This window comes from Paramormyrops kingsleyae, chromosome 15 (assembly GCF_048594095.1).
Source record: "Paramormyrops kingsleyae isolate MSU_618 chromosome 15, PKINGS_0.4, whole genome shotgun sequence".
Classification (NCBI taxonomy): domain Eukaryota; kingdom Metazoa; phylum Chordata; class Actinopteri; order Osteoglossiformes; family Mormyridae; genus Paramormyrops; species Paramormyrops kingsleyae.
Window position 1 is genome coordinate 14,319,543 of NC_132811.1, and position 21,349 is coordinate 14,340,891.

The 21,349-nt window shown below is 42.7% G+C and overlaps 1 protein-coding gene across 1 annotated transcript in view; it reads left to right on the top strand.

Moving 5' to 3' along the window:
• Window positions 1-492: 492 nt before the first annotated feature.
• Window positions 493-21,349, top strand: part of LOC111840084 (cytosolic phospholipase A2-like) — a 33,668-nt gene continuing 12,811 nt past the window's right edge. The window contains exons 1-16 of the mRNA XM_072699990.1: window positions 493-587; window positions 2,342-2,439; window positions 3,840-3,921; window positions 4,070-4,218; window positions 4,318-4,431; window positions 4,637-4,674; window positions 6,269-6,413; window positions 10,739-10,875; window positions 12,441-12,663; window positions 14,393-14,507; window positions 15,629-15,766; window positions 16,995-17,081; window positions 18,563-18,628; window positions 18,797-18,856; window positions 19,529-19,576; window positions 20,507-20,566. Coding sequence (XP_072556091.1) covers window positions 2,419-2,439; window positions 3,840-3,921; window positions 4,070-4,218; window positions 4,318-4,431; window positions 4,637-4,674; window positions 6,269-6,413; window positions 10,739-10,875; window positions 12,441-12,663; window positions 14,393-14,507; window positions 15,629-15,766; window positions 16,995-17,081; window positions 18,563-18,628; window positions 18,797-18,856; window positions 19,529-19,576; window positions 20,507-20,566 — 1,483 coding nt within the window. The 5' untranslated portion in view covers window positions 493-587; window positions 2,342-2,418. The remainder of the gene's footprint in view (window positions 588-2,341; window positions 2,440-3,839; window positions 3,922-4,069; window positions 4,219-4,317; window positions 4,432-4,636; window positions 4,675-6,268; window positions 6,414-10,738; window positions 10,876-12,440; window positions 12,664-14,392; window positions 14,508-15,628; window positions 15,767-16,994; window positions 17,082-18,562; window positions 18,629-18,796; window positions 18,857-19,528; window positions 19,577-20,506; window positions 20,567-21,349) is intronic.

Consider the following 21,349-nt stretch of genomic DNA (forward strand, 5'->3'; position numbering starts at 1 on the left):
AATCAGAGACAATGTGTATCCGATTAAACACAACGCACTCGTGGATTAAGTGTACATGCCAATATAAAAGGAAATAATAATATAATCAGGGTTCTTCAAATGAAATGGTATTATCGCGAAATACTTAAGTAATGCAGTTATTGGTAAGTGTGCAATTAAGTGACTAATATGAGGCATATATAATGCAACACTTTCATATATATATATATATATATGTGTGTGTGTGTGTGTGTGTGTGTGTGTGTGTGTGTGTGTGTGTGTGTGTGTGAAACTGGCATCAGAGCCTGGGGGGCTATGAGTTTCTTCCATTTGTAAAGTATTTAAAATCAAAACTACAACTTCATTTCCTAGTCTAAGCTGTTTTGACCAGCAAACAATTACAGCTTTGACTTGTTAATTAAAATAATTATGTAATGACATCACATCCAGGGTGTACCCCTGCTAGACTGGACTTGTAGATGTTGCAGTCTTTTTATGCCAACTATCCAGTTATAGGGCTGGTACATACAGTATCACAGTTACAGTGAGATTCTCGTTTAGAGACAGGCCTGTAAATTCATATTACTCCAGCTTGGATTTCTGCCTTGGTATGTTATCCTTCAACTTTGATTTCATTCACAGTCTTAATCCTTTTATTCCTTTGTGACCAACATTTATTATTAAGAACCTACGCTTTGTGTCTTTTGTGTGAATTATTATTTTCAATTGCATAAACTTATACCTTATAATAAAGTAGGTCATAAAAATGTGCTTGTTATTTTTAGGAGCAATGTGTTACGTTTGATATAATGTGTTATAAAACATAATGGTTGGCAGTTGTTTCTGGTAAGGTACTTTAGAATTTCAAACTCTGCTATGTCTGTGAATTGGCCACTGGTGCAATCAAATATATACCCTATGCTATTATTGGTAGTATTTTCTGAGTAGGTCATGTGAACTATCAAAATACACCACCTGTTGATTAATGGTAATAAAATTTACAATAAGAAGCAATAAAATTCGGTTGCCAGCACAGGCAGATCCTGGTGAGGGCATGACTGGGAATTGGCCAGAGCATTAAATGGCATCATTCAAAGCGCCATGGGGGTGTCTGGTCATTCTTCCATCACTTACCGGCACCTCAGTTACATACGGTGGCTCATGAATGTCAACAAGCTGCACATTTATGAAACACTTACAGATTCCAAAAATGAGCCTCAATTTCAGAAAACACAAAGTCTGAGTATGTGTGACAAATTAGTAGATGACAATTGACAGATGCAGTGCAAATCTTGAAAACACATGCAAAAACAAAAAAAAAATGCTCCAAATCTACTCAAAACACAAGAAGTTTCAAGGGGACAATTAAATGAGAAGGACAATACAGAGTAGAGGAGGGACAGTTTCCCAAGTCACAAAGTAGTGAGGTCTATGTTATTTTGTTAGCTGACTAACAACTATGTGTACATGCACTCAATAGTCGGTTTATTAAGAATAAAACAATTATGGCGATAACCTGATTAAGGTGTTCATATGTGTTTTTAATAATCTAATTACTATGTAACTAGTAACCATTCACTTGCATGGTTCCAACTAAGTAAGTTGCTAATGTAGTGACTAAAAAAAAAAAACGACTATGCTTTTGAGAAATATACCCCAAGTCGTTAAGCGAAATGGTCACTAAGCAAAAATCACTGTAACCTAGACGTGACCGTGACTGTACTGCTGTCTCATTCAGGTTTTCGTACAGTTACAACAGACGGTCTTTTATTGCCATAAATAATGGTATCGAATTGTGCAGTACACAGACAATTACACACACTGATTATTTTTGCAGTATGAGCCATTTCACAATTAGTGCAAAGTCTTGTTAATAGCTAAGAAAATTGGCCATTTCACTTGTAACGAGATATTGGTTTAGCATTTTGGGTTCATGGCAAGCATGGGTCCACATGTGATTTAAACTAGAGGCTTGTGTCTAAGGTGGCACCTAGGCTATGGGCTGAGCTACTGAGAGAAAAGTTCAGCCCCTCAGAGTAGAGTGTGGAGATTATAGCAGACCTTTCCGTAGACTTGCCTCCATAAACAGAAGCTCAGTTTTCTGTGTTTTTAGTGACAAATGTTTTCACTCATCCAGGTCTAACTTCAATATGGCCATTAGCTAAAGTGACAATAGATGAGGTGTCATTGGACGTAAATGATATGTAGTTTTGGGTGCCAGTTTATTTCACAATGATTAAAATGAACCACACTGATTATTTGAACAAATATTTAAGTGCTCATTCACTACTATGTGATGTAACTGATGCCACTTAAGTTGCTGAACTGACTTCCTCATACTTTTTCTCATATTTGTTCCCAGGATCAGTAAATATCAGACACACCTACCTTTTGAGCTGCTGATCTCCATTCAGAAACATCTCTCCCCTGTCACTGCCAATGTCTGCTATGGTTTATCATGTAAGTCGGTACATAATGCTACATCAGTCCGGACTAGACGAGGGTAGTGGAAAATTAAGTTTGATTTGCTATAGCTTCTTCTGTAATGAGCAGAAAATAGTGATATTAGTAAATTTGGGGGGTGCATTGCTTAACACTGTTGCTTCATGTCAGGTTCCGCGTGTGTGGAGTTTGCATCACACCTCTCGGGCCAGACTTCAAGTCAGGTTCCGCGTGTGTGTAGTTTCTATGTTTCCTCCAGGTACTCCAGCTCCCCCTCACCCAGTCCAAAACTTGCTGAGGCTAATCGGGGTCACCAAATTGCCCGTAGGTGTGTATGTGTGAGGGAGTGGTGTGTGAGTGTGCCCTGTGATGGGTTCGCACCCCACCCTGGGTTGTTCCCTGCCTTGTACCCATAGCCTCAGGGGTAGGCTCTGGACCCCCCGCGACAAGTAGTTACAGAAAATGGATGGATGGATGAATGGCGTAAATTTCGGTTTTCAAATTGCTCTTAGTGTATGATTGTGTGTCAGAATGGCAATATCTGTCTTTTGTTACCTGCGATAGGCTCCAGGCTCCCATGTCCCACTAAATTTCCATGCTATCATTGGCATTTGTGATATAAACCCCCCCCCCCCCAAAAAAAAACTATGGATGGTATTACTAATTTCAGAATTCTACGAGCCCTTGAGAAATTCAGGTGTCTTGTGATCTGCTCCCAAACAAAAAGTGCCATACATCTTTCATACCCAAAAAACACGACAGTTTACATACAGTTCAAGAAGGGGTCAGATATCTGTGGACAACAGCTACTTTTGTTAATTGGTGGCCCACTATCAGTAAAGGGCAGGGTTGACCTTTTTGCAATCCTCCTTGTGGTTTCATTACCTTGTCTAAAGAAGTTAAATTCAGCTACTTTCTTTATCTCACTTCCCCATACTGTATGTCCCATTTGTTTTCCCTCCTTCTTATCTTTTACCAATAACATACATGCATTTCTTATATCGGTCCTTTGCAGTAGTTTTGCTTCTCAGGTCAGGTCTGTACCTTGATTCGGTCATTTTGCAGAATAAACTGTCACATGTTAGTTCCTTAAAAAATGTTTCTTATCTAAAGTGAAAACCTGTTACTTAAGCAAGTTTGCATTATTGCATGTGTTTGATATGTGTTTAATATGTTTAGCATATTAAATGTTTTGTTGTAAGTTTCATCATTAATTACTGATTGTCTGTATTGCATTTGCATAATCATGTATCTTTTTACCACATATGAACGTACTATATTAATCTGACTGATTGATTTACAGATAGAATAACAGTCATAAGTGCAGAATCCATTCAAGTTTTTTTTGGTTTGGGATGAAGTCATGAGTAGGAGACAATGGAATATGCAATGTTTTCAAGTGATGTTGCATTTTACAGGTGGAGAACCAGTACTCACATAAGTTCAGAGTCACGGTTGTGAGGGCTGAGAATGTCACCAAGGGAGTGTGGGGTGATTATTGTAAGTACAATGATACTTGTTGAGTAAGTTTCTCTAGAAATCCTCACCCTAGAATGCGAACAAAAAGATTCCTGGTTGCTAGTTGTGTTTATATTTTCTGTGTACTATAAATATTAATCATTCTGTGAATCATTCTTTGTGCTCACAGTGGACATCCCACATCCTTATGTAAAGCTGTGTGTACCAGCTGTCTCTAAAACCAAAAAAAGGACAAAGCAGATAGACAACAATGTGAATCCAGAATGGAATGAAACTTTTGAATTCATATTGGACCCTAGTCAGGAGAATGTTCTAGAGGTAAAGCCTCGGTGCTGCTGTGCTGCTGATTATGCTGCAAATGCTGAAATACCCAGTGATGCAATACCAGCAGCTGTTATTTTATTGTTACATTTGTAGGTCACGCTAATGGATGCCATCTACGTTAAGGATCAAACACTGGGAACTGCATTGTTTACTATCTCTGATATTAAAGTGGGACAAACACAACTGATTCCCCTCCTCATTGGTAAAGTAAGGATCTTTAATGAATATAAAAAATCACATTACAGTTTTTGTTGGCAAAGGATTATGGGAAAAGAAGGAAGTTCCTGTAGCTGTGCTGTTCTGCTACTGTACTTATTAGATCTCTGAGATTCCCTGAATATTGGCGTCTTGGTGCTTGTCACGTTGTTAGAGCTGTTATTTTGAAGTTAACATGTTTGCGTTGTTTTGACAGGCTACCAAGGTGTATTTAGAGATGTCCCTGGAGGTTTGGTATGTATTAGTAGTGACACGTCACACAGTTTGATGGTCAGTTTTGTCTGACTTACAGCTTGACAGTGAGCTGTTGGCATGTGACTTTCACTTTTCAATTTATGCCTTTAGCTGCTGAAGAAGTAGAAGCCCAGAATACCAATCTTAACTGTTTTTGTAAATAAATCATTTTTCATATTCATTACGGGTTTAACAGTACACATATTCATCATATACTGTTCGGTACATAATTTCTGGAAACACATCCAACATGCTAACTCATTTGAGACGATCATCCTAGTGTGTGTATGACTGGAACAGGGCAGAAACTGCCTCTGCATGTTCGTCTCCCCGTGGCATGTGAGGCGTTTTTGCCAGGATATTCAGACATATTACTATAGGGCGTTTATCGCTACAGTTATGCAGTCATTTTAGGTCGTAGGTAACACAGGATTTTGATTGGATTTAGTTCATTATGTTTGCTATTATGTTATTTTTTAACCAATTTATTTCACATATTTAAGTTCACAACATGCAAATAAGCATCTCAGGTTTTGTTATGGACACTTCGGTCTATAACTGTTCTTAGTTGTCTTTGTGTTTGTATATTTAATTATAAATTTCAAAATAAATTCTGTTTTCCCTGTTGTACCAAAATTGAACCGAAGCTTGAACCCAGAACCATGTTTATTACTGAACTATGAATGTTGTGTACTGTTACGTCCCTAGTTCACATCAATACACAGTGTATAACTGTGTTTATCTGTAAATATTGGGGACCTGGTTCTAATTAGTCTATTTTATTCCATTTATTTTATTTCTGCTTATTATATTATTTTCTTTTTATTTTATGTTCTGTGTTTCCTGTGAATATATGCACCAATACTGCCAAAACAAATTCCTTACAGGCAGTGTGTGATGGGCTAAAGAGGACTTTGCTTTAATTGGAGCATGCAAACATCATTCGCTCCTGCTTAAAAACCAAAACCGAAAGACAGAATCCAAATCAAAAGGCAAATCAGAGACAGGTGAGGATCAGGCAAGGGCAAAGAACAATCAGAACGGGGCAAGGCAAATAAAAAAAAACTAGGAACAGAACAGAATCAGGTTCCAGAAGACAGATATCAGACCAAACGTGCAAACTCACAGAAACTGGGAAAATCTTGCACCAAATAAAAGTCCAAGGCACACTAAAATAGACTATAAGTCACAGTTGGAAGGGGCATGGCTATAACAGGCGACCAATTTTTAGTTGGCAGCAGAGGAGGGATTCGTTTTAGGAACCAGTGGAACAGATTTTTCAGGTCGGTGCACTTGGGCAGACTCAGGCAACAGGCACTCCCAGGGAGGCAGGTCAGACACATCAAGGGAGGAACCATGACACAGATGTACCTGGCCAATAAAGTGAATTCTGATTCTGATTCTAAAAAAAACAAACCTAAATCAAGATCCAAGACAGTATGTTCCCCCATCAAAATTTTGGTCCTGGCCATCAGATTTTTTTGGCACTGATACTGATACATGACACTGAGACTTAGGTCTCCTAAGCTTACTCCAGCCCTCAGTGTAATAATGGTTTACTGAAGCCCCCATGCCAATTTCCTGGCCTCCTTAGTTCTATCAAGGATCTTCGCCTGAGCTTGGCTCTCTGTGACAAGGAGAAGCTCTTCCAGAAGGCTCGTCGGCAGAAGGTCATGCTGGGAATGCAGAAGCTTTTGAACACAGAGAAGAGCTGCTTCCTCCCCACCACCCCACAGGAAGTATGTCCCTATGTTGTTATACTGCGTTCAATTTACCTCGCAGGTCGGAACTCGGAACTGGGAATGACGTCACACGCAAATTAAGTGTCCCAGTACAGCAAGTCAGCAAGCCATTTAGTAGTACCAGGGGCCTGTTCAAAAAAATCAGGATTTCTTGCTTATCTGGATAACTTGTCGGATTTAATTTACCCGAGTTAAAATGACCTTTATATTTGTTCACTTACTATTTAACCCAGACTCTTAAATCTGACAAGTTGTCCACTTAAGTAAGAAATTCTGCCTCCATTTGGATGTAATACAGTGGACCAAATGTGTTTTGGTGGGCTTAGTTGTTACAAATACCAAACATTGTCATTCAGCTATTTCATATGTCAGTCATGTGATGTATGAAATCACCAAATGATGCAGAAAGTGAACATAATATACACAGCATTGTATTTGATGACAATAAAGGATACTGTCAGTAAACATTGTAAACATCAAGGTAGTTTGCTGAATCAACAAAAAGCAAACAGAGAAGTACAGAGTGCCCGCGTGAAATAACTAAAATTTGTATCTATTTACCAGTTACTGTTGTGTCCCATTGGGTGGGGCTGTCCAATTTGCGGCAATTAGTGCCTTCACTTGCCCCACTCTCATTAAAACCCCTTCTGTTGTCGCACTCAGTGTGAGGTATAGTTTGCTTTCCATGAGCCTAACCAAGTATTTCAGCCCTATTCTGCATTTACTCAGATTCCTGCCCTGCCTTCCCAGATCCTGCTCCTCCTCATTCCTGCTTCCTTTGAACCTGTTTGGACCCATTACTGTGACCCTGATGATTCCAGTTCTGTTTGCCTGATCTTTTTAATTCAGTTTCTGGGTCTCCAAGTTTCTGTCCAAGCCAGATCTCACAGAATACCTCGCATACACAATGGACTTGGTGGAGACACAACAGCAACTACAACAAGCCCAGGTCCATAACTCACAGATGTTGATAGTGACAAATCAGCTCCTGGAAGGGCAAACCGCTTGGGTCCGCTGCTGTTGTGTTGATTATCATCCCCGAGAAATATGATGGGGACCTGAACCAGTGCCACTCATTCCTGGTGCAGTGCAGGCTGTATGTTGATGAGCATCCTGTGCAGTTCCAAGAAGACAGTGCCCATGTGCACTTATCTTGCTAATGACTTGTCGCAAGTGGGCTACTGCTCTGTGGACTGAGAAGGGCCCTGTGTTGGACTCCTCCATCACCTTCCTACAGCAACCGCTGTCGGCAGGTAACATCACCCACTGCACAGTTCCTCTGACCTTGCAGGTAGGGTTCCTCCATCAGGAAACCATCCAGCTACTGGCTCTATCAATGTCACGAGATCCACTCATTTTGGGGCACCCATGGCTTAGGTGTCATATTCCGCAGATTGACTGGCAGACTGGAGAGTTGAGCTCCTGGTCCCCCACTTGTTTCACGCAATGTTTAACCATGCCCTGTCAAGTATCTTCTGTAGAGAGCCCTTTCCCAGAGAACTATTCTTTCACCCCGGCTGAATACAAAGAATAGCAATACATTTTCAGCAAGTCCTGAACTTTCGGGCTGCCACCCCATTGACACTCCAACTGCACCATCAACTTGCTGGAGGATGCTCTGCTAACCAAAGGACGTTTGTTTTGTCTGTCCCGGGCTAAAGTGGAAAACATGTCTGTGTACACTACCAAGGTCTGCAAAAAAGGTTTCATCCAACCTTCCACTTCCGCTGTGATGTCCAGATTCTTCTTTGTGAAAAAAAAGGATTGTGCGCTCTGACCATGCATCAACTACTGGGTCCTCAACACTATCACGGTAAAGTGGAGGGAACACTTGCTGCTCATCCCGCCAGGATTGGAGCAGCTTCAAGATGCCCAGATCTTCACAAAGTTGGATCTCCACAGTGCATACAACTTTGTTCGCATCAGGGAGGGAGACAAGTCGAAGTCTTTCTTTATTATCAACGTGGAACAGTTAAAATATTTAGTTATGCCATATGGTTTGGCCAAAAGTTCAGCTATATTTCAGTCCTTTAATCATGAGGTCTTGAATCAAAGAACTATGCTGGTTTCTTGGTTTCGCCAGTTTCTACTCTTGATTCCACTCAGTGGCTGCCCTGCTGACCTCCCATCTGTGCGCCAAGATCCCTGTTCTATGGTGGATCCCAGAGCTGAGGTAGTGTTTCACTGCCTGCAAGATCTGCTCTATTCTGTACGTATTCTACGGCAACCGGACTTGAATCTACCCTTTGTGGTTAAGGTGGGTGCTTTTGAGGTAGCCAGGTTAGCTGTCCTTTCAACAGAAGGTGTCGGGAAAGCTTCACTCGTGTGTCTTTTACTCAAAGAAGCTAACTCCCACAGTACGTAAGACGTGGGGAACCAAGACCTACTACCCATCAAGCTGGAACTAGAGGAGTGGTGCCCCTGGCTGACAGACCACAACAATCTAGAACACATTCAGAATGTATGCCCATCAAGCACGCTGGTCGGTTTTCTTCATGATTCAGTTTTAAGGTATCCTATCTCTCAGGCTCCAGGAACATCAAGGTAGATGTGCTGTCCAGACAGTTTGAGCAGCCTGTCCCAATTCTCCCTCGTACCTGCTTTCTGGGGTCAGTAACCAGGAACTTGGATTAATCCCTGCAGTAGGCCAATCAGGAAGAAACCCCTCCTGTAGACTGCTCTGCAGGTAAAGTCTATAAGTCTGTTCAGCATTCCGTTCTGCTACCATCCAGTGGATACACACTTCCTGCAGCTCAAATTACCCAGGCATTGCCAGCACCACGCAGCTGGTTTCCCATCACTTCTGGTAGCCAGCTTGGAAGAAGGAGGTGGAATCCTATATAGACTCATGTCCCAAATGCTCTCATCTCAAGTCCACCAACCAGCTTCCATAAGATCTCCTCCAGGTCTTGCCATGCCTTCACACCTTTGGTTGTACCTCTCTTTAGATGTCATCACTGATCTCCCCTCCTCACAAGGGAATACCATAATCCTCATGGCGCTGGATTGCTTTTTGAAGATGTGTTAGTGAAGTCCCCCCAGTCAAGGATTGGCATCAATGATGTGAGGGGGCCTGGTTGTGGGTCCACTGACGGCTACGCACATGAGTGCTCCAGCAGAAACAACAGGCAGACCACTTATCATGTCCAGCCCTTCCTTTCTGGCCAGGTCAGTGGGTATGGCTATCCATAAAAAATCCCACTTTATAGGACTATTCCCCGTGGTGTGAGGTGTATCCTGTCACCTGCAGCTGTCAAGTACTTACTGCATCTCCCCTATCTTCCATGCTATGCTCCTCAAGCTAATCCGCTACAGTGTCAGACATCCTCCAACGGATGCCCCCATCCAGCCTCTGCTCATTCTTCCCAATGGTGAGATGGTGTACACCATATGACGTCAAGGCCAACTCCAGTACCTCATGGACCAGGACGGCTACTGCCCTGAGGGATGCTCCTGGGCTGTGGATGTGCTCGACCCGTCCATGATTGCAGCCTTCCATTAGGTCCACCCTTCCAGACCAGCACCTTGTCCCTGGGGCAGCCATCGGGGGCGGGGCTTGACAAATAGCAGCAAACATCACCTGCTCTGCTCCCTTTAAAATCCTTTCTGCCCTCGCATTATTATATGCTTTCCATAAGCCTGACCAAACATTTCAGCCCTGTCCCGCGTCTTCTCCGATTCCTACCTAACCTGCCATATCCTTCCTTCCTCGCTCCTGCTTCCTTTGGACCTGCCTTGTGTGTTTATCCCCAGTTCTCCATAGGATTGATCTCCCCAGTTCTTGGATACGTGACTGCAACCATGTGACGAGCCTGACGATTCCAGTTCTATTTGCCTGATCTTTCTAATAAATCCTTGGTTTTACAGTTTCTGGGTCTCTGAGTTTCTATCCCCACCAGACCAGACATTTACGTTTTTGCGCATTAATTATTCTGGTCTTGTGTCTTGAGTACCTTTTTGTGAAGAGTTCACCCAAGTCACAGCACATTTTCCCTGGTACACCTCTGGATGCCAACAATTAAAAAATATAGACACATAAAATAAGAAAGATTCAGCAAGTTGTTTCTAATTTGTGTGTCTGACTCTGGAATAACATCTGAACCAAAATCCCTGGGGTTTACATCTGAAAATCTGGGCTTTGAATTCTGACTTGACTGTCATGAATCAGACAATTAATTGCCATGCAGAATGCTTAGTTTGATTAAGACAAGTAAAAAGAAGCAGGTAAGGTCATATTGATTATAGATTTAGGTTAGGGTTAGGCTTATCTTATAGCTAGTGATGCTGTACTTGGTGTTCTGGTAACTGCTTTTTTTGTCCAGGTGCCAGTGATTGCTGTTATGGGGTCTGGAGGTGGATTCCGGGCCATGGTGGGCTTTGCTGGCGTGATGAAAGCTCTCTTTGAGTCTGGAGTTCTGGACTGTACCACCTACATAGCTGGGCTCTCTGGATCCACCTGGTGAGTGTCATGAACAACAATGAAAGGAAAATGGGAGAGATCAGGGGAAGGAATCCTTCTTTGTCACTGCATGGTGCCCTAGGAATGTTAGCTAGCCAAGTGCCTCCTTAGTGCTTCACTGCTTGTCTTCTGCTGTACAGCTGTAAACTAACCAAAAGTGCTCTACCTCCCGGACCTTATGGCAGGTTGAGACTCCCCAGATACAGCAGGACAGCCTGTGATCCAAGAGATTCTCTTGGCACTCATGAGTGCCTCATATAACTAAGAAACACGCTACAAGTATTTCATAGTAACACAATCTATATCCAATAATACTAATACACAATAGGTGCTTCTGTTATGGTTTTCATAACATTGTGGTAACTGATGATCCATCCATCCATTACCTACTGCTTGTCTGGGGTTCGGGTCGCTGGGGTAGCAGCTTCAGGAGAGATACCCAGACCTCCCTCTCCCCAGCTACCTGTACCAGCTCCTCGGGGAGGACGCCGAGGTGTTCCCAGGCCAGCCGAGAGATATAATCCCTCCAGCGTGTCCTGGGCCTGCCCCGGGGCCTCCTCCCTGTAGGACATGCACAGAAAACCTCTCCGGGTAGCCGCCCAGGAGGCATCCACACCAGATGTCCAAACCACCTCAACTGGCTCCTTTCAACGTGGAGAAGCAGCGGTTCTACTCTGAGACCCTCCCGGATATCCAAACTTCTCACCCTATCCCTAAGGGAGAACCCAGACACCCTGCAGAGAAACGTCATTTCGGCTACCTGTATTCGCAATCTCATTCTTTTGGTCATTACCCATAGCTCATGACCATAGGTGAGGGTAGAGACCAATAGATGGACCAATAGATCGAGAGCTTTGCTTTCCGGCTCAGTTCTTTCTTAGCCACGACAAACCGGTCACTGGAGATCCCCAGCAAATGAAGCCAACAGGACAACATCGTCCGCAAAAAGCAGCGAGGCAATCCTGAGGCCACCAAACTGGACACCCTCAACACTCTGGCTGCGCCTAGAAATCCTGTCCATAAATATTATAAACAGGACCGATGACAAAGGGCAGCCCTGGCGGAGCCCACCCCGCACTGGGAACACGTCCGACTTATTACCGGCAATGCGGACCAAGCTTCTGCTCCGTTCATACAGGGACCGAATCGCCCATAACAGTGGACACCATACCCCATACTCCCGAAGCACCTCCGACAGAGCACCACAGGGAACCCGGTCGTAAGCCTTTTCCAAATCCACAAAACACATGTAGACTGGATAGGCAAACTCCCAGGCCCCCTCCAGTACCCTTGCAAGGGTATAAAGCTGGTCCAGTGTTCCACGGCCAGGACAAAAACCGCATTGTTACTCCTGAATCCGAGATTCGACTATCGATCTCATAGATGCTAAATGTCTGTATAAGTAGCATATCTGGATGAACTTATTTGGGATAGTTCTAAATTCCATGATCAACTGAGAGACTACAAACACATGAATTTAATCTAACAACTTGTTTAACTTGTCAAAACCATGTAGAGAAATCGACCAAAAAATTCCCATCTGAAAGAAGTTTTTGGATCTACAGGTGCATGTCCACACTGTACTCCCACCCTGATTTTCCAACCAAGAGCCCTGGTGAGATCAACCAGGAGCTGAAGAAGAGGCTGGCCAACTCACCACTGCGATTGCTAACGCTACAGCATGTGAGTCAGTACATCTACGCGCTGCAATCTAAGATGGCCGCTGGGCAGCCCGTCGGCTTCACAGACATCTTCGGCATGTTCATTGGGAAGGCGCTCATCCCCGGGGTAAGAATAGCCTTCCTCTGAAGGTAGAGTTACAGCTGACACACACCCCAGAGCTGTATTTCTGTCTGTACTTACATTTATGAATGCCGTAGTGGCTCAGAGGCAGGGCTGTGCAGTCACTTTTTGAGGGGCAAGTACTTGACCGAGGAGCGATCTGCAGTGAATAGAGGTACTCAAGACCTCAAAAGGGAATTACTTTCAATCCCTCAGCTAGATTTTGCATGATCTCTGTGTATTTCACAGAATTCTTCAAGGTGTTCCACTTTCCTCCCTCAGTCCAAAGATGTGATGAATTGGTATCTGTAAATCATCCATAGTATGTATATTTGTGTATGTCAGTGTTACTAGTGCTTTAAGTGTCAATAGCACTAATGCATTGTGTTGATTTTAGAGTCATAATGCTTTATTTCTTTGATTGCATTAACGCATGCCATATTTGCTACCCAGAAAGGAGAACAGTATGAGTATAGATTTTAATAGAGACCTATAATATTCCTTCCTGTTTGGAAACAGCAAGATTTTCGGTTGTGGCATTGCATAGAGTTGCAGAATTCAGAGCTAAAATCAGAACATTCAGCTAGCGTCTCACAGGGAAGCTGATGTTAAGTTTATTTAGCTTTAAAAATTTGCCAGAATTTCATAGGATTAAAATATCATAGTTTGCAATGTTTGTCTTATTTTATTTAAGGCATACAAGTAGTGGTTGTCAGGCTGTTGTTTTTAGAGCCTTTTGCCAAACAGGTTTAAGATCTTAGGTCGATCTCATGGTCATAATTAAATAGTGTTTCAGTTCACCTGTTGAGTACCTGCATATTCATGTACATGATATATTTCCCCAAATCGGGTCCTGGAGGGACAGATTCCAACACCTCAGACAGACCTTCTTTATGAAGTATTGAACTGAGGCCTACATGCTTAAGATGGTGCCTGGGTCTGATTACAAGAAGGCAATGCTGCCTGACCCACCATAAAGGGTGGGGGCTTAGGGGGGTAGCTAGTCAAAGCAAGGAAGAAGCATGGCCACTTAGTCTTCATGATCACAGCTGCAGAGGACTGGGAGTAGCAAGAAGACACTCTTATGCAAGGCAATTCATGACACTACTCCTTAAGCACGTAGGTACGGTGGAATTCACCGAGCAGGTAATTACTCCCAGTGGAACTAGGGCAATTTACAACATTGTTCTAAGGCAGGGATGGGCAATCTTATCCAGAAAGGGCTTCTGTGTATATGGGTTTTCACTGTAACTCCCTAATTAGATTGCTAATTTGAGGACTAATTGGCTGAAGAGTCCTCAAACCTGTGTTTGAACAGCTGACCTAAAGGTTATCCCAAAAACCTGCATACACACCGGCCCTTTGCAGATAAGATTGCCCCCTGTTCTAAAGGCACATAGTTTTACCACATAGTTTAGGTAGGATTTTACCCAGCAAGAGTTATTGCATTCCAGCTGTGTTAATAAGCACAAATCTTTCTTAACCGTCACAAATTTCTTTTACACTATGAAAATGTTTTCTTGACGTTATAGTCTTCGGTAATGATAATAACCCTGGTATGTGTGCCCAACAGGGGAGTCCTTTCCCATTCAGGGTGCCCCCTGCCTGGGTAGGCTCTAGGCTCCCCCTTACCCTGTAATGGAGGATAGATCCACAAACTGTTTTGCATTTATTGTATGTGAACCATATCGGAACATGGATCCGCTTTTTGAGAGCAGCACCCTTTGCTTTCCAGTGTATGGACATGAAGCTGAGCCAGATGGCGAAGAAGGTGGATGATGCCCAGAACCCGCTGCCCCTCTTCACCTGTTTGCACGTCAAGCCTGATGTATCAGCGCTCAGCTTTGCGGGTAAGTGACAGAGTGTGACGTGTCAGAGGTCATATTCGCAGGTATGTGACGGAGTGTGTCTGTGTAGCTGCAAATGGGCTTGGCTGTCACTTTACTTTTACTCTACTTTGTCAAAATCAAACAGATATTTATTACAGTATGGAATGTAATATAATGTAATGTTTATTTTATTCCCTGGTAGGGAAAATATATACACTTGACCATTACACCTACGGGAATTTGTATGAGATCCCATTCTAAATCTCTAGGCATCAATAAGGAGTTGTACCCCCTTTGCTTCTGTAACAGCTGCCTCTCGTCTGGGAAGGCTTTGCACAGGATTTTGGAGTGTGTAGGAATTTTTGCCCATTCATCAAAAAGAGTATTTGTGAAGTTGGGCACTGATGTTGTAAGTGAAGGCTTGGCTCCCAAACTCTGTTGTAGTTCATCCCAAAGGTGTTCGATGGGGTTGAGGTCAGGGCTCTGTGTGGGCCAGTCAACTTTTCCACACCAGACTCAGCCAACCATGTCTTTATCGGCCTTGATTTGTGCACTGGGGAACAGACATGCTGGAACTAAAAAGAACCTTCCCCAAACTGTTCTCACAAAGTTGGAAGCATACAATTGTCCAAAATGTCTTAGTACGCTGAAGCATTAAGAGTTCCCTTCATTGGAGCTAAGGGGCCTAGCCCAGCCCCTGAATAAAACAACCACTTACCATAATCCCTACTCTACCAAACTTTACAGTTGGCACAATGCAGTCAGGCAGGTAACGTTCTTCTGGCATCTGTCACACCCAGACTTGTCCACAGACTGCCAGACAGATAAGCGTGATTCGTTACTCCACAGAATACGTTTCCACTGCTCTGGAGTCCAGTGGTGGCGTGCTTTACACAACTCCATCCAGTGCTTACCATTGTTTTTGGTGACGTGAAGCTTGCATGTACTGTAGCTGCTCAGCTATGGAAGTCCATTCCATGAAGCTCTTCAATATGCATGTCCATGGTGAAATGACCTGTATTACTGTAGCCCTACCGAAAAATTAAATACATTCAGGTCCTTTAAGTAAACAAGCATATTGTTTAGCAAAAACATGCATTCCCATGAATTTTGTATTTTGCATTTCATCTTTGGCTGGGCAGACTGGGTGGAGTTCAGCCCTTATGAGATTGGGATGCCGAAGTATGGAACCTTCATGACTCCTGATCTCTTTGGGAGCAAGTTCTTCACGGGATCAGTGGTGAAGCGCTTTGAGGAAAGCCCCCTTCACTTCCTCATGGGTAAGAGACACGGTGGTTCCTGCAGGATTGGGAGAGATGCTGAGAGGGTGGCATCATTGAGCACTTTCTCCAACTCCAGGTGGGGGCATGGGGTTCCTCGTTCTTCAGGAGCACTCATCACTCCCATGTGTGGTGGGTTTATCTTATAGGCCCATAAGATGGTTGTACTTTGTCCTCATGTGAGAGGAAGAGAACAATTAATAGAATCATTCAGATACTTCTGAGAGTTGACGAAAGCAGCCCTTGCTATAGAGACAGGCACTTATTCTGTACAATTACAGAATAAGTTCTAAGCTTCTCTCAATCCCCATCCATTAAAACATGAAAAACCCATTGAAAGTGGGTTGTCTGCTTAATGTATGTTTCTAATCACACATACTGTAACCTATTGAAATGTGATGATCCATGACAAATTATCGTTAACTACAGGTATGTTTAGAAATATTTAACTTCATACTGAGCTAGGAGGTAAGCAAGCTAACAGCGCACCCACATGGTGTAAGAGATGCAGACTGTCCCACTGTCTTGTTATATTAAGTTGTGGTGTGTGTGGGATGGGTGAAGTATGGTAATAAAACTCAGGATCCCAGAATGCAATGCACGGGGCTTTATTTCAGGACATAGTCAAACAGAACTGGAATCCGCAGGTAGAATCAGAGTCGGGGTCGCAGTGCATGGGGAACTAGAAGCTGGGGAATCAGTCCTGCACTGAACACTCAGGACAGAGGCACACGGCGAAGGTTCGAAGGGAACGGGATTGGGATCGGGACAGGGAGGGCAGGCAGGACATATCAGGGCTAAACAGAGGACAGAGAAAGGAACGCTGAGTATGTTTCACCTGCAGTCAGCAATACCTCATGCAGAACGTGAGGCAGAACAGGGTGAGACGGAATGGAGCAGGTGTTTCCACCCAGGTGGGGCTGATGCCGCTGCATTCTCACGATGGGGGCATGACAGTATGCAGTTAGTTGTCAATAGGTGAATATCCAATGGGGTAAACTGTACAAAGATTATTTGTTAATTAAGCCTCATAAATACTTTAAAAAGTTGATACAAAGAGTTTTATTTAAATCCTTCTTCATTTGCCTTCTGCATTGACTTTAAAGTGTTTTTCGAGTTGGCATGTTAGTGCCTTAGTGTTCGAGTGAAACAACTGTCTCCTCACCAAGTTCAGATGGGAGTCAGACTGGCGGAAGCCGTTGTGTTATGGGATGTTTGTGTCCTGCAGGGCTCTGGGGCAGCGCCTTCTCCATACTCTTTAGTCGACTCATGGGATCGCCATGCGGTGGGATGATCACCGTGACAGAGAAGCAGGGTAAGAGGCATTTCATGCTTTGGGTGTGTGTGTGTGTGTGTGTATATACACACGCATAAACACATAGGGCCCTGTTTTAACAAACAAAAGCATACACTCTGCGCATGTTCTTTTAGGGTGTGGCAAGCCCACTTTTGTTAATGTCAGAAAAATAGTCACAGCACCAGGCACATGATCCATGATGCATTAAGTCTCATAATTAGTCATGGGTGTGTTTGGGGCATCACATGCTATAAGCCAATCAGAGTGTCATCTCTCATTACCAGGTGGTCTTGTGTCTTGGTGGTTTGCTATTATAATGGCAGATTTGCAAGGGAGTAGAAAAGGACGCTTATTTTCACCCCCAAATTAAGGCAGCAGTGCAAGATGGCATTATAGGATGGAGAGGGATGCTGCAGAATCCAGCTTGTCAACACAGCCATCTAAATGTATTCTGTGGGTGTTTTTCAAACTTCCCAGAGACACTGTACAGGTCAATGCTTCTCATATTGTGGAGTGTGAGATGATTTTCTGACTGATCAAAAACAAAGTTCTTATTTTTTTTCATCCCCAGTCCCCCGACTTGGCAAATTATATCTATAGCAGTCTGCTGTCTGGTTGGTGAATTGTATCATGTGGGAATATAGCTTAAGCTTTTAATAAAGAACCTTTGCAGAGGTGGGGAGAGTGTGTGGCGTAGGTGTGGCTGGTGTTGCGGTAGTATTTTATTGATACTGTGACAATTTCGTTTAGCGAAATTTACCGTGGGTGAACCCCCCCCCAGCACTATGCATAATTTTTTGTGGGGGAATTTTATCATATAACTTAACCCTTGTCCTGTTCAGCACATGAAAGAACAGGCGCAGATCTGGTGATTTGTCAAGTTCGGGATCTGGTACATTATACAGATTTTATGTACAACCCAGTGTGCCTGTGGGCCAGTTTTTTGCCGTTAACTGGAGCTTGTGTGTGTACAGTGAAAAACAATCTTGGTAGCAGTAGCATTTGATTTCAGAAGAAAATCACAGTGGGTCTGAATGTGTGTCTGATTAATATTTTATGGTAGTTACTTAGTTTTACCATTGGTGTGTCTGTTACAGTTACAACACAGAAAATGTTGGTCATAGTGCGAATGAGAAAGTAATAATGGAGTATAATTGAGGCATATAAAGAATATAAATAATATAAATTACATTTTATGACATGAACATTAAAACATACACAAAGAAATATAGTTAACTGCCGACTTGGTAGGGAAATGTGTAATGAATAGCTGAAGGTGCAGAATTAGGTGTCTCAGAGCAATAAAATGAAAGCACATTTATTGGCTTCTACATTTCCAGTTGATCTATCCAGTAATTCTAGAAACTGTACAGGTTGTGGGGTGTGGGAGGAGTAGGGATTACATGGGGGGTGCTGGGGGAGTCCGGGGGATACAAGTGAAGTAGTATTTATAGTATGTATAGTATTTTATAAACCTGTTAAATGTTTTGGTTTTACAGAAGACTGGGTTTCTGACTGTTTTGTGGAAGAAGACGAAGATAACGAGGAAGATGGAGATGGCCATGGTCAGAGTCTGAAGGAGATATGTGTGCATGTCTCTCTCTGCAGATGTACTGTAATACACATACTTGTTATAAATAAAGCTATTTATCTGGGTAGTATGTGTATGTCACATGCATAAGCTGAGTGTTCTCCATTGACCTGTGTAAACCTCAAATGTTTTGGTTTCACAGAAATCTTGGAGTCTACCTTTATGGTGGGAGGAGAAAACTTTTACAATGAACTGGACCAAGGTCAGACGCACATGCAGTGAACTCTAGAACTAACACACACCTGAATGCCCCAGACCAATAAAACTGCCAAAACTACTGCTTTTATAGAGGTGGTCAGACTTGCTGATGATAAATTAATTAATCCAGTGCCTTTTATTAGCTGCTACCTGCCCTCTTAATTCCTGTGGAAACAATAAGTTCTTATATTTACCTAATTTTAAGACCGGCTAAGGACCAGATGATTTTTTTTAGTATGCCCTAATACGTAAAACCTTAGAACTGAAAGAGGGTATACTTTATTTTTCACACGACTGTCTAAACCAATGGAACAGGATATGGCCATAGGCAACAACAAAGCTCCTAGACGCTAAAAATAATATCCAGACACATGTTTTTTTCCTCAAAGACACAAATTCCTTTGGTTTTATTTAAAGTATTCTTCAAGGGTGCCAAAAATTTTGCACATTTAGTTTTTACAGAATATTCCTAAGATATACCAACACCTTTGCAAGAATTATTTTTTATTAAATGAATGAATTGGAATCAATGTATTTGTTATCTATATTATGTTAATGTTTTTGTTCATTTTCTTGAGGGATACCAGTATTTCTGGAGTTGAATGTACATACATATAAAGCTATTTATCTGAGTAGTATGTCATTTATTAACCTGTGAAATGCTTCGGTCTTCCAGCACTCCCTGTTGGTGCATCGATAGTTTTCCATTCTCCGAAAAGCGTCGGTAGGTATTCACCACGGCGCACCGTGGGCACCCCTCAAGCTTCCCTCTCACCCAGTCATCTGGCCATTATGATTTGACCCTTGTCACTTAGATCTTTATCTCTGCCCATTTCATCTGTATTCACCATATTGACTATGAGTACCTAATGTCAGCTTTTTATCTGTTATATCCAGAGGTGGAAATTTCAGGTCCAGAAAGTACAAATCCAGACCGTGATTTAGTTTCAACCAACCAGTTTAGCATAAAGAGTCACAGTTACAGAGTACTCCACTGGTTGGTTGAAACAAAATCCTGGTCTGGATTTGTACTTTCTGGACCTGAAATTTCCACCTCTGGTTATATCCCAGATCAAGACATGCACTGTTTCTATGGTATAATGAATAATATACACTTCACGTGGGACAGGTCATAATGTTTTGGCTCATTGGTGTGTAAGGCTATTTATCTGGGTAGTATGTATGTACACTCAATGGACCAAAGTATTAGGATGCACCTCTTAATCATTGCTAACAAGTGTTTCATTCAGACCCATTGCCACAGGTGTGTAAAATCAAGCACCTAGTCATACAGTCAGGTTTACATACATTGTGAAAGAATGGGTCCTTCTGAGGAGGTCAGTGAATTCAAACATGGTGCTGTCATAGGATGCCACCTTTGCAAGTCAGTTCATGAAATTTCTTCCCTGCTGGATATTCCAGTCAACTGTAAGTGGTGTTATTGCAAAGTTGAAGCATTTAGGAACAACAGAAACCACAAAGTGACAGACAATAGTGCAGGCTTGCTGAGTGCTGAGACTCATATTGTGTAAAAGTTGCCAACACACTGTTGACTCACGTGGCCCAACAGTTTTGTCCATATAGTTTATTAAATGCATAAGCCGGATGTTTCCCATTGAAGTTTATAAACCTGTGAAATGATTTGGTTTTACAGACGGCTGGGAGTCTGACAGTATTGAGGGAGATGAAAACTTTGGCATGGAACCATTTTCAGGTGAGAACCTGGAGATGTAGGTTGTAATCATCCTGTGCTTGTGTCTGGTTTTCTTCTGTGTTTAATGGCAATGGCAATTTATTTATATAGCACATTTACGACGGCAACCATAGTGCCGTAGCCAAAGTGCTTCACAATGAGCAATACAAAAAATGAAATATAAGCAAAGCAAAACAAATTAAAATAATGAAAAACACTGAGATACAATTGACAAAGCACAAAATGAAACCAAATCCAGCAGCATAAAAGCACATGTGTGTTGTGAAGAGGGAGCCGCACCCATATCATTGAAGATCACAGTATCATGGTATCGTCAATATTACCCACTTCACATGGCAGTGGTCATAATGTTTTGGCTCGTCGGTGTATAAGACCTTTTGTCTGGGTAATATGTACATGATATGTACTGTACATATCACCCATTGTAGTTTATAAACCTGTGAAATGTTTTACTTTACAGATGGCTTTGAATCTGATAGTATTCCAGACATAGAAGCAGGTTCAGGTGAGAAGCAGAAGGAGATGTAGGCTGTAATCCTCTGCAGGTCTCTGTTCAGCTGTACTTTATGGCACATACCTCCTGGCCCCCATTGTGGTTTTTCTTCTGTGTCCGTAATGCAGCTCAGATTCAGGGGAACTGGACTCAACGCATGCTGTCCCGTATTGGCAATGCCTCGATCTTCAGAAGCCGCGGGTGCCGGACTGGCAGGGTGCACAACTTCATGCAGGGCTTAAAGCTGAGCCACACTGTCCAATCCTCAACTCCTAAGGACTTCATGGGCA